We start from the raw sequence: 13,882 nt of genomic DNA, 5'->3' as shown, positions 1-13,882 counted from the left end.
TAGCCCTTGGTGGGTGGAGGAGAGCAAATACACCCGCGATAAAAAACACAAACAGGACTCTCTCTGCCTTCTTTCATCTCCTTCTCTCCCCCGGGTCTCTCTCTCTCTCTCTCTCTCTCTCTCTCTCTCTCCAACACACATGCACATGCACACGCACAGTCGCGCACGCACGCAGGCGCGCGCGCACACACACACACACACGCACGCACGCACGCACGCACGCACGCACGCACGCACACACACACACACACACACACACACACACACGGGCTGACCGCTCCAAATACTGGAGGTGATAGGATATCCCCTCAAACATCTAAACACAACATGGAGATCAAAAACACACACACACACACACACACACGCCATTCGTGCACACATATAAACATATACAAAGACACAGACAGACAAACACACATGAACACGCACGCATGTGCGCATACACACACTGCACACTCACACAGAGAAACAGACAGCTCTCTCGGGCTATACCACCCACCTACTTGCTGCCTGCAGTTATCTTAACCGTGCTGACTGGGGACCTCAGGTGCGGTGAAGAAAAACGAAGAAAAAAAAATAGAAGGGAGAGAGGGGGCGAGTGAGGGAGGCCTGTAGGCAGAAGTGAGAGTGGGGCCAGTAAATGTCTTTATGGAGATATGGGGTCTAAGTATGTAGCGCTAATCAGGAGCAGCAGGACAGTTATGGATGCTGTAAAGAGGCTACTGCTCCACTTTCAGTGCCTCCCGTCAGCAGTTTGAATTGACTTACATTTACAGTAAATGGCAACCCATACGGACCTGCACTTCTCAATCAATGGCTAAAGGTTGTGATACAGAAACCAGAAATAGAGAGGTAGAGAGAGAGAGAGAGAGAGAGAGAGAGAGAGAGAGAGAGAGAGAGAGAGAGAGAGAGAGAGAGAGAGAGAGAGAGAGAGAGAGAGAGAGAGAGAGAGAGAGAAAGCATAAGAGAGAGAGTATGAGTGATAGAAACAGAAAAGGATGAGAAAGAGAGACTGAGTGAGAGAGAAAGGGCAGAGAGAAAAATAATGTGTGTGTGTGTGTGTGTGTGTGTGTGTGTGTGTGTGTGTGTGTGTGTGTGTGTGTGTGTGTGTGTGTGTGTGCTTGTGTGTGTGTGTGTGAGAGAGAGAGAGAGAGAGAGAGAGAGAGAGAGAGAGAGAGAGAGAGTGCTTGGGTCCACATCTCCCGGCTCCCCAGCACTCTAATGTTCTGCTTCCATCTGGTTATCTTCCAAGGCAACCTGGGTGGGCCACCCAAAGTACTTGACATCTTGATGCACTTCAGCAGTTTTACATACACACAACCTTTGTAGAAAAATAAATGTGTCATTCGTCACCACATATGCTGATCTGCAGAGGCCTCGGGGGTGGGGGGGTGGTTGTGGGAGGGAGAGGAGGATGATGGTGAAAGCTGGGAGGCAGAGAGGGGAGGGTGGAAGCGAGACTGCACTTCTTCTTTTGGCTTTTCCTCTGGAGCTATTGGCTCTCTGAGGCCTCGTGTCCGTTGGCCCGGCGTTAAGCAATGCGACTATACACAGATACCACCGACAGATGTCATTTCATTTACACCTTCAGTTACATAAGCAAAGTATGCAAGCCTTTACGTAACCACCCTATACACGTTTTGTATGGGGAATAGCGAAAATATGAAAATGTGTCATTCTGAGCTTGCATTTTTGTTATTTTTGGACATTTAAAAACAAATTGTGACATGAAGATGTGCCTATGACAGTTGAAAGTGATCAATATGGGTGACTGTACAAGCTGACACTCTTATTCTGAGTAACAAGACCCAATAGTGAGTAACAAGACCCCCATACATAACCATCAAACAGCAATGAGTACAATGCCATAACAAGCAGTTCTCAGGATTTGACTATATAGTGGATAGAGGTGCCATCGGAAAAGCAGTGGCAAGAGCGAAGATGGGGGGCAGTTTTGAATAGGCTTTTGTTTTTATTCATAATATAGAAATGAAGACGAGGACAATCTCTCCTCTCCTCTCTCATACCTTTGTCCCTGGTTTCCATTCCAGTTCAATCATAATTAATGAGGAATGGTCTCACTCTTTATTTTACAAGGGAGTCCTGGCCAAGATAGCAGCATAAGCATGTTCACATAAATGACAAAAAATAGTAATACATGTAGTAATACATAACCATTAGATACGCTTTTGAAAGGAGCACAATGACCTAAGATGGTGTAAATGTCTTAACAGTTTGACTGTTTTTTACGATTAACCCGCATTTTAATCAACCCCCCTTCACTGCCGAGATTGTTGTATTACCTTTAGAGCATACGCTGAATTATTTGGGCTTTTAATCCGCGAAAATCCATCAAAAAAAGCTCCCGTGGTTTGTTATGATCTGTGTGTAGCATCCACCATCTTGGTGCACGCGGAAGACGCACACAAGATTGGTTTCAATGAGGCGTTGCACCCAATGCATTTCCATTGGCCTCAATTTCCAGAAGCCCTAGCAGCCCACAGCATGTGACGATTTCCGGTTTTGTCATCTCAGCGAAGGCATCCAGTCTCATACTCCGCTACGAAGACGGATTTTCTTTTGATTCATTACATTACGGCGGATTAAACACATAAAACAAAAGGCGGGTATGTCCGATACGGCAGCGACATTAACCTGGAGTAATCCATTCAAGGCACGGAAACTGTTAATATAAATATTAAGTATGATTAATATTAATACTTTTATTATACTAGAATATATATATATATATATATATATTCATTCCGTGGGTAAAAGCCTGTAGGCTACCCACATATTGGTAGACTATATTAGCCCAATATTGCCGTTACGCATTTCACTTGAATAATGTTGTTGTGCGCACGTGCGTGTGTGGAGAAAGACAGTTATTTAATGAAAGTGAAGATTATAACATCCTGTATTGGTAGCCTATATTAGCCCAATATTGCGTTATGCATTTCACTTGAATAATGTTGTGTTGCGCACGTGCGCGTGCGGAGAAAGACAGTTATTTAATGAAACTCAAGATTATAACGTCCTGTCTCGCTGCCGCAGCGCCGCCGTGTGTGTATAGCCTGTGTGTGTGTGTGGGGCGTGGCGAGAGAGAGAGGCGTGGCGAGAGAGAGAGAGAAAGGTCGTGGCTTCCAGGCGTGCGTGTGTGTGTGTGCAAGCCAGGCGTGCGTGTGTGTGCAGGCGTGTGTACTCGGCAGTTGGCTGGCAGGTGAAAATAGCCAAAGCGTTCTGTGTAATCGTAATATGTAGGCACAAACAAACTACTGACAAAGTACAATGTTGATGTAACTAAGAGATTCGCTGAGAGAGAGCGATATTTTAAATACAGAGATTTAGAAGGAATAAGCAAAATCGTGAGGCTACAATTCCTCTCCCGTTCCTCGTTTCTCTTCTCCTGCGGGAGATCAGAATGAGATTCTGAGAGCGGGCTGCCGTTGTGAGTGTGTGTGGGTGTAGTGTGTAAGATGGTGTTGTGGGTGTTGCAATAGCGACGTAGCTGTTGTGGCTTTGGGTTTCTTGCCATGTGTTGGGTACAAGTTCTCTAATATATAATAGATATAACGATTTGTATAATTTATTTAATTAAACTTTAATTTATTATTACTTTTTGAGTGGGTGACAGCGGTGGATCTCACTTATGAGCAAGCCCTTCGTAATGGCGTTTGATTTGACTCCAGAGGCATGCCATGTGGGTGGGTTGAGGACAAGTGTGTTTGAAACTGTTCCTGTTTGGAAATCTTAGCAGATCTAATCAGCCCATGGTGCAGAGATAGGAAGAAGTCTGGCCAAATGGCAGCAGAGAGGACTCAGAGGAGTGTTTGATCACTTTTGGAATGCACAGAGACGCAGGTACCTGCGATCTTAAGAGAGCCCTTCAAAGGGAACAACTTCTGAGGAGCGAACGCCTGGCAGGCGGGCGCAGCGGTAGCAGCAGAAGATCAGCTCCTATCATTCAACAGCACTGTCACATATCCATGAGGGAAAACTGTTGAGTCATGAGTTTTTTTTTCTTTCTTTCTTTCTTCATTATTCTGCGTATGTGGTGGCTGTCTCTGCGAGGTCGGAGGTAGAGTCTGGTGGGGGGGGGGGGGGGGGGGGGGGGGATTGGGCCCAGCCAAGCAAGGCTTTGATTATGTTTACGTTCCATTGAATTTACCAGCCCCAAGGAAAACAAACCAGTGATGTATGAGCGGCATTTTTTGAGACGACAGCTAGTGTCTAGGCTAGGCCGGGGATTGTGTGCTCTGCTGGAGGCACTAGGCAAGGCGAGGTGAGCCGAGGCGAGGTGTCAGGGGCTGTCATGTCTAGACCGTATAGCTAGTGCAAGTTTACACATCCTCCAAACATAGTGTGAGCCCTTAAGAGTGGGGAGGTGGCTTGGCCAAAATGAATGAGTGGCTCACTAAATCATTGCTTTTTGCTACAGTTTTCTGGCATTACAGGCAGTTTTATTTTGCTGATGGGTTCCCAGATTGGGCTAGATGATGCGACACCAACGGGGGAGAGGGAGAAGGTGTCGTTTAGGGAGCACTGTGAAGTCAGTGAGAAACACAGTGAGTCAGTTAGGGAGGCACGCTCAGCAACGGATGGAGGTGAGGTCAGATGGGGTAAGAGCTGGATAAACAAATATCCACAGAGCGGAACCCTGACGCACCACTTCTTCTTGCGCGGCGTGTCCTGATGTACGCGTGCAGGCTGATTTTCAATAGGGAGCGAGAATTTTAATAAGTCACATTAGGGGTTTAAACATGTCTACGATGGGGTTGCTTGTGCATGTGTCTGTGCACATGCGTTCGTGCGTGTGTGCGTGCGAGAGAGAGAGAGAGAGAGAGAGAGAGAGAGAGAGAGAGAGAGAAGTAACAACAGATGCGCACATGGACTATGACACTATGACAAGTCACCTTCATGGTACTCCCCATCACCACATCCACATGTGGTATTTACCTGGTATGTGGCCCCTGCAGGTGTAGTAGAACTCGCGGCAGAAGTCCTGGCAGAGGCGTGGCAGCTCAGGCTCCCTGTGCGGTATCTTATCCGTGTCTGTGGAGTGGAATAACACCTGGGCGTTGGGGGAACAGCGAGCGCACTTGATCTCCTCCAGGAGACGTCCACATTCCGTGTTATTGGTGGAAAAAATCTGGAGGCCCACAGGTCGACACATACACAAAAACAACAGCTGGTTAGAATGATAGGCTTTTACATAGCAAATGACCGTACTTTCAACTTGTAAACTTATGCAATTTCCAAGTTGTTCTAGTTGTTCACAGTTACAGTTTGTGTCATATCCAGAGTAACTGATAGTATCAGACTGGGTACTGTGCATGAATCCTAGTCAACAAACGACAGGATGAATGGCAAATGATATCACACCCATGTGAAGTGAGGGGCACTCTTGTAGTCGTACATCATCCAATACAAAATGTATATATTTCTTCATGAATTAATTTGTCAACTTATGTTATTATCTTTTAACCATGATACAATGTTAAAGAACTCATCTTTTCACCGTGATCATGTGAGATGACAACTGAATTTAAGTGATTGGTTAGCCCATTTGCTTGTCTACATGTCTAAAGTTTCCTTTCAGTGTCAATGGTATTTAATGTTTGTGTTGCCACAAATTTACGTCATATTTCAGGAACATATGACGTAATTCTCCTCTCATTGTCAATGAGAGACGTGACGTGACGTGCCAAAAAGCCGTATAAGAATGACCCCGTCATAACTGCTACAGGTGCAGCAAGCTCTTGTTACTTGCGCAAGCAGAGCCACGCAAGTAATAGTTTTCGTCCAGTGCTTCGATGAGTATGTCGCCGTTTGATGCGTATGCGCCGTGCCAGCGTATGACGTAATGACTACTTGTGCTTGATATGGCAGTGGTGTCAGATTACATACATGTATACATAAGGGCATTACCTTTAATCCTCCCGACACTAAAAAAACAAAAAAAAAAAAACATATCGTCATTACGTCACCATCGAAAACCAATTACACTCTGGCATTGGGTCCTTTAATCCACATCTTTATTACGTCATCATTGAGAGCTATGTTGTACCAGTTATACCCTGACGTCATATGCTGCTACGATACATACGCATCAAACGGGGCCTACGCAAAGTAACCACATTATACCGCTAATCAACAAATTACATATACAAATACATGGAGGCATTTCCTTTAATCCACCCGACACTGATCGAGATATACGTCACCATCGAAAGCCGTCACTCATCCGTATTAATTACAACATTACGTAATTGATTGTTGTTAATTACGTAACGAAAGAATGAATTTGAAATGCTTAAATAGAATTACCTTCATGTTCTTCAACAGATCTCAAAATAGCGTCAGACAGGACAATACTTTTCAAGTAAGTCATAGAACTGTATGCTAGATAGCCAAGACAAATCACCAGCATATTCCTGAGCAGACTAACGTTGGGCCAGGACAAAATAAATCCTTATTATATAGTTATTTACCATACTTTTACTACACAATAACTACTTTTTTACCTCCAAAAACTAGGTACGTAGCAAATAGCTAAACCTAATAATTCAATATTTCAAACGTTCTTTCACAGAGAAGCTGAGATTTGACCGTTTGTAGCGGTCGACAGTACTTGCGCGCTCTGCTTGCGCTAAATGGCCTACTTGTGTGCAACAAGCAAGTAGGCACTCGACAGAGTGCAGTTCTAGTTTATGATCTATAATCAGTTTGTGTGCCGCAGGCTTTGCCTCAGCTCACAGCTTCACGTTGCGTCCAAGTCAATGGACCTTTAATGTTTGCCTTAAGCAGTGACGTCATGTGGCAGCCACAGTGGGCATCCCTCACTTCACACACGTGTGATTTCTTCCTGCCCATAATGAGTCTGACCGCCCGGGTTTGTGGAATGTGTATTACTTGTGATATTGCATGCTACACTGCACGTGTGTAGCCCATGTCAACCACAAGAGACCACAGGACTGTTCTAGGCTGAAAGCCCAGTCTGTAGGGCTGTCACTTTTCCCAGTATATCTACCTGTTACATTTTTAAACGACACTTAACCTTCCATGCAATAACAAAAATGTGGAAACTGCAAAAGCAAAGATTTGCCATGGGGAATCCAGATACACTGATAGCCAGTTTAATTTTCTCTGAATGTTGAGGGGTGCTAGCCCCTCCTATGTCCAGCTTTTAGTGTGCGTGTAAACACAAACTTTGTCCTAACACGAACATTAAGTGCCATTGACAATGAATGGAAAGTTTTGAGTGTCAAACCTTGCGTAAACAAACATTGAAGATGAAGGTGAGGATGCAAATTCTCATTGGCTGGAATGAGATGATGTATTATGATGTATGATGATAAGAGCGCCCCTCACTTCACACGGGTGTGATTTTTTTATATTAAAATAGCTCTGTTTTGGAGACATTCACTGCTTGCTCGCCTAAGTTCACAAACAGTTCAAATTAATTTACAACTCTAATGTCTGCCAGACTGACAGATTTGGTTTTGGGGACATGGAATGGATGAAGCCAAACGGAGGGCTTCAAGATGTTATTTAGGGTCACCAAGCAAAAGTAAGCAAATGATTAATCCCAGCTAAATTAGCCGGATTATTTACATAGCAAATTAGCTGTAATAAAACACAATGTAATCTTGTCTTGGTTCCAGAGTGTTGCTGTCTGGTTGGGCAGCCAGGCAGCAGGGCGGGCTGGTAGTGCTTTGCTCTGTGTGAGGTCCATGTGTAAACACCAATTTAGAGATAGACAGGCACATCATTCCTGCACTGGTATCAACAAATTAGCAGTCTGTCGAAGTCAATTAGACCAGCAGATCCAAGCCCAACATATGGACACCTTACACTTCCCTCCCACCACCGTTCTAACTGTCAAACCGAAGGAAAGTGTGAGGAGGCTCCATTTGGTTGCATACAGCGCCTTGTGTTGCCCAACAGGTGGCACATCTTCTGACAAGTCAAGTATAAAACATCTAGGGTGATATTAATTCAGAATGTTTACCCCTGCAATAATACTCACTCTTCAGAGCAGGCAGCTGGTTGGTTAATAATAACTACAACAATAGGAACATGTACAATATCTTCAGTGCCTGTAAAATGTTGATACCATCTCTCTCTCTCTCTCTCTCTCTCTCTCTTGCTCTCTCTCTCTCTCTCTGTCCCTCTGTCGGCCTCCCCACCCCCCTATACTCATCATGCCATATAGAGGTGCTGTGGACATGCCTGTCCTCATGCTCTAAATTGCCCATTGATTCTGTGTGCCATGGGCTGGCACAGGGTCTGTGGAGAGTACCATTTGTGTGCTGTCAGCCATGCCCTGTGCCCATATGTTACTGGGATGGCCTCCAATGATGCCATCATCCAAACCAGAACAAGCAGACCTTTGTTTGTTGTTGTTTTATTTTTTTCATTTTTTTTCACTGAATCGTTCCTCAAAAGCAGAGGGGAAAATGACAACGCAGCTTGACTGTTGCACCTTTACCGGGGACATGCTTAGTAATGGAAAGCCGCCGGTCAGTCAATGCACCATTGGTAATCAGACAGCCTAGACATGCCACCGTGTGAGAAACTTAATTTGCCATTTACCCAGTATTTCCATGCAATTACAGATGGCTACCATTTCCATAGCCAGAGTTTAATCATATTGCCAATACATTGCTGCATTTATAAGCAAAGCTGTTACAGGCTTAGCCTACTTATATATATATATGATGGGATCTGCGTAATGGCTTTTGTCAGTGAGATTGCTGGACCAAACATATCAATATACAATTTGAGATTTGAACACAAAACTGACTTTCCATTCAATTATGAGTCTATGCAAGACCGATATGGTAAGGCGGTTGGGGGCGGGGAGGGGGGACTCCAGGCTGGGAGAGACTTAGCTCTGATGTAGGCAACACTAAGCTTTAACAAAACACTTGTCCTCTGGGAATAGGTGTAAGCTGGCTGGCAGTAGGGGTGGGGGGGCAGAAAAGGACATACACCCTCTCAAAGGCATTAACACTTGGACAGGGCCGATGACTGGGGGAGAGTGATGTTCTCCGGCTTCAGCCATTAAGCGAAACTAACAAACACAATGGTGTTGTTGTTATTCTTTTGCTATAAGCAAAAAGGGCTCCGTGTGTGGGCAGTGTAGTGGGGAGGAGGAGAAGTCGACTCTGCCCCATTCAGTTTTACCCTTCCTATTTGCATGACTTGAGCAAATTAAATGATGCAATATGGCTTTTTGTCACAACACACAGTGAGATACCACCCAGCCACTGAATGATTCGAAGAGTGGTTTACATGAGAATAGTCCGGTAAGATCCCAACAGATTCTGCTGTGGCCCCTGAACATAATGAAGTTTCACACGTCACGCACGCGCACACACACACGCGCGCACACAGTGACACACACACACACACACACACACACACACACACACACACACACACTGACACAACTGAATAACATGAATCTAATGTAACATTATTTGGACTATGTCACTATTTAGGCTATGTCATACAGCGGTCCACATGTAGGGCCAGGCTAACAGGCGACGGACGGAGCAGCGAGACACGTGCCATGAAGTTTAGCCTAATTAATAGGCCTACCTCGGAATAAAATAAGTAAATAACTAAGAAAAAATTTCTTCTGGCAAACGACAACGAGACTGTCAGAGAACTACGCCGTTTATATAAAATAACTAGATAAGACTGTTCACAGCGTTAACTATAATACCGGCGACGGCGACCCGCAACGTAAAACAGACAGATTTCCATGGTAACACTGAGGGGAGCAGGGACATACATTACAACTACACTACAGGCGTCTCTAGCACACTGCCTTGTAAAACAAGAAACTCAAAAACGAACACAACAGGCTACTAACTACACAACTAAACAACATGCGTTCAAATGGATTCTGGGAAGTGGGAACATATTTGTTGGGCAGCCAAACAAACAGCGAAATGCACGGTCCCCCCCAAAAAACAAGCCTAGCGTCGACAACAAGACGGACGGGGGAGCGCTGCTGAGACAGTTAGGTAAATCAGCGAGCTTTCCCCCTTCCATCCCCCCCAGCATTACACCACCACAATAAGGGCAAATTCAGCTGTCAACAGCGCGTCGGTATGACAATAAAAAGGTTGTAAATACGCTCTCCCCAAAGGCAGTTTGGCAGTTGAAGCAGGCAATTCCCCAACTTTTTCTTTCTCCCCCCCCCCCTCCCTTCTTTTTTTTTTACAATGAAGGAATGCGGCGTGCTGCTGCTGCAGCTGAACGTACCCTGGCATCCCGCCGGTGGAGGATCTGATACGCCGCGGCTTTCCTGGTGGGACAGCAGGACACGCGGGGATAGAGCCTGTGGCAGACCTCCGTGCCGCCGCCGCTGCCGCTGCCCGTGCCGCCGCCGCCGCCTCCTCCTCCTCCGCTGCTGCTGCTGTCCACTGACAGCTTTCTGTCGCGTTTCTTCAGCCGCTTGGGCACGCTGCCGTCGTAACATCTCCGCCGTCTCGGGCTGATCTCTCCCCTCTCTCCGAACTGCTTCGCGTCCCCGCATTCCCACACGTTGACCGCAATGGCCAACACGAGCACGAATTGCAAATGCTTCATAGTAGGAAAAAAGTACTGCTATTGGTACTAATTCTAATTTAAAAAAGAAAAAAAGGGGGGAAAGGGGTTGAGGAGGGGGGGAGAAATAGAAAGAAAAAAAATGTTCGAACCAGCAGGCAGAGCTGTCCAATTCAAAGTTTGTAGGCTAAATGCCTGATAATGCTGTTTTATTAGACTATTATCCCACACGTTAATGATAACAAAATTGCAAAAGGCTGTGTATGCTTTTTATAAGGACTATGTAAAACCAATTACAGCAGGCACATTTTGAACGGTTTGCTGTTTAGAAAGTTATTTAAAATAAATTAGGCTATAAATGGCAATATAATGCAGCTTATATATGGAACAAATCTGAAATAGTAATGAAAACAGCACAATTTCTCTTGATAAAAACAAACAAATAAAACAAAAACAAAACAAAAAACACCGTGAATTGCAACGAGCTGTGTTCCTTCCCTTTAGAATGTAAATTCCGTTTCCAGCACAGTGGTTTTTTGTGCGTGGGGGTCAAAAAGTAAGCATAAAGTTTTCTCTCAGTGCGTCCTCAGAGCGCTCACATGTTTTTCCGTCCTCTTTCCTCCTTCTTTTTAACCAGCGCGCGAGAAGAGGAGCGAGCACGGTGACGTAAGAATCACCGCGAGTGCGCGCATGTATCCCAGTCAGTCGCGCACATGCACGTGGGGGGAGGGGGGGGCGCCCTATACCTGTCAGAGGCTCAGAGCAGAGCGAAGTGTCCTTTGGAATAAAACCTGTTGTCAGAGTGTAGGTATAGGCTACTACATTCTCAGAAGAATGCCTATGGAAGAATGTGAAAGTGAGTCTTTGAAAGAAGTTGTTCATCTCTAGAGAGAACAGATGCTGAGTCTATCCACTGGTGAAACTCAACTGTAAAATGTTAATCAGACATGGTTAATTTGACACTGAATCTGCAGCAGATAAACATTTTGATATGGATATAGGAAACCTCACATCCTTGCTGTTTTTATAGCCTACTTTAATTGACTGTTGACCCTTCTCCCACATATAGAAAATGTTTAATGACTCCATGGCCAAACCTTTGTTTGGTTTGTCATTATTTCAATCAAAACATAGTCACAAATAGCTTCTTCCAAATTCTTTAAAGGTCAGCAGTCCAAAGATAAAAAGTGATACTTTTGCAGGTAACTTATTCAATTATAAAGGGACCTAAATCTTATGTGATATGATATCATATAGTTTTGTTTCGTAAAATTTAGATCAACTGTTGATTCCACTTTATCCTAGGAGGCTATATTTCAGCTGGTATAGCCATTTTCACTGTAGATGCAGAATTTACTGAAAATAAGCACTATGAAAGAAAGAAAGAAAGCTTAAAACCACTTAAATAGTGACCACAAGCTGAACACTTTGCTACCCCCTACGTTGACTTCTGAGACATTCTGATTCAACTATAAGCTGTCCATGATAAGACCCAAAGAGCCAAATGTGGGACAAATTCCTCCCTCATTCCCCATTCTTCAGAAGAGAGAGAGAAATGATAGCGATCCGAAAGGGAATGTCCAATCGTGGCAATTACAAAAGAAACAACATCCCCCTCTTTGGATCGACAGAGGATCTGAAAACAGTTACTACATTAGCCGCACCTGTTCTTACTTGGGGGTCTGTCCGGCACTCACCAGAGCTCCCAGCTCGGCTTATCTGGAGGAATCTGGAGCGTGTGGAATCCAGGAGGGGGTTCATTTGATTGTGGGCAATTATGAAAATGGCTCTGAGTGTGCTATGAAGCCGAGGCAGGACCCCTGCCAGATCTGACCTCCTCAAAAACCCCACCACCACCCACACTCCCCAACTACATTCTTTACATTGCCCCCATCCGGAGATATTTCAGGCCCAAGTATAGTAGCCAAACGGCTACTTGTGGCAACTGAATGTCCAGACTGAGCGCAGGAGAGAGGACCATAGGTGAATGAGGAATTTGCTGTCCACCATGGACCATTGAACCAGCCAACAAGCTAGATCAGTGGTTACCAAACAGTGTTCTGGGAGACAAGTCCATGCAGGTGTGCTTTCGGATTTTATTATTATTGCAAACATCTATACAAAAAGTTATAAATATTTTATAATTCACTAAAAATATCAGTAATTTGTGCTCTTTTCCCAAAACAGGCAAATTCTTTACCCTAAAAATATATATATTCTAAAAACATTGTGGGGCGTGTTGTAAAGTAGCTTTCACTATGAATACGCGTGCCTTGAGATTTTGACTTGCCCATTGGTGTGTGGGTACAAAATGATAGAAAACCATTGATGTATTAGATAGGGCAGTGTAAAGGAGCAGTATGGCTGTGTTGTTGAGCAGCATGAGAACATGTGGGATGCAGCTGTGGAGCCCAGAGGAGCATGCATACATCTGCTGGGAGAGATAGACCATTAGAGGGAATTACAGTGAGGCACACCACGGTCCCGAGTTAACACACAGTTCCTTAAGAGGCACAGTTCATACACAGGCATGGTTTCTGTATATGAAGAAACGCATGCACACATAACACAAACGTACACGTGGACATGCATGCATGCACAAAAGCACTGGTTCTCAAACATTTTTATGTCGAGGACCAACAAACTGATGTGTATTTGGCTATGGACATCCATCAAAACACGCACGCACGCACGCACGCACGCACGCACGCACGCACGCACGCACGCACGCACACACACACACTACTGTACTTACCTGTATCCATACATCCATCCATACACACATAGCCACCTCTTAGACTCTAGTGACTATGTCCACCCTTGTAAGTATATTTATTCAATAAATATAAAAATTGGCTTCTGGGAGGAAAGTTCGGAAGACCTCTGACATCACCTTGATTCAGGCATAACAAACAAGCCTGATACGCCCATATTTAGGCACGTCACTACGACTCAGGCATAACCATAAACAAACCCAATACGCCAATATATGGAGACCCGGTTGTCTAGGGCCACAGATCCAACCGCTATATGCACAATTATACGGTCATGTACAGTATATGGGACCGCCATCAAGTTGTTCGGATGTCCAGTGAGTGAATTGACGTTGCTGCCATCACTTCTTTTTTAAAGTCAGGACCGTTCTTGTAAAAAATGTTCCATCTTCTTCTTTCGCATTATTTGTATTTTTGCAAGGGCATTGAAAACAACCTGCAAAGTCAAACTCCTCGCATGTGTGTGTGAATACCAATAAACGGAGTCTGACTCTGAATCATAAAATTGATTCGACAGCCTTGACAGTGATTAATTTATATATTGC

At 44.7% G+C, this 13,882-nt stretch overlaps 1 protein-coding gene across 1 annotated transcript in view; it reads right to left on the bottom strand.

The window, feature by feature from the left end:
• Positions 1-11,138, bottom strand: part of hhip (hedgehog interacting protein) — a 46,841-nt gene extending 35,703 nt beyond the window's left edge. Inside the window, exons 1-2 of the mRNA XM_083764701.1 lie at positions 10,279-11,138; positions 4,957-5,149 (exon numbers count right to left, since the gene is read on the bottom strand). Coding sequence (XP_083620827.1) covers positions 4,957-5,149; positions 10,279-10,605 — 520 coding nt within the window. The 5' untranslated portion in view covers positions 10,606-11,138. The remainder of the gene's footprint in view (positions 1-4,956; positions 5,150-10,278) is intronic.
• Positions 11,139-13,882: the final 2,744 nt, after the last annotated feature.

This window comes from Protomyctophum parallelum (assembly GCF_964188405.1).
Source record: "Protomyctophum parallelum genome assembly, chromosome: 5".
Taxonomy (NCBI): Eukaryota; Metazoa; Chordata; class Actinopteri; order Myctophiformes; family Myctophidae; genus Protomyctophum; species Protomyctophum parallelum.
This window is presented reverse-complemented; position numbering and strand designations above follow the sequence as displayed.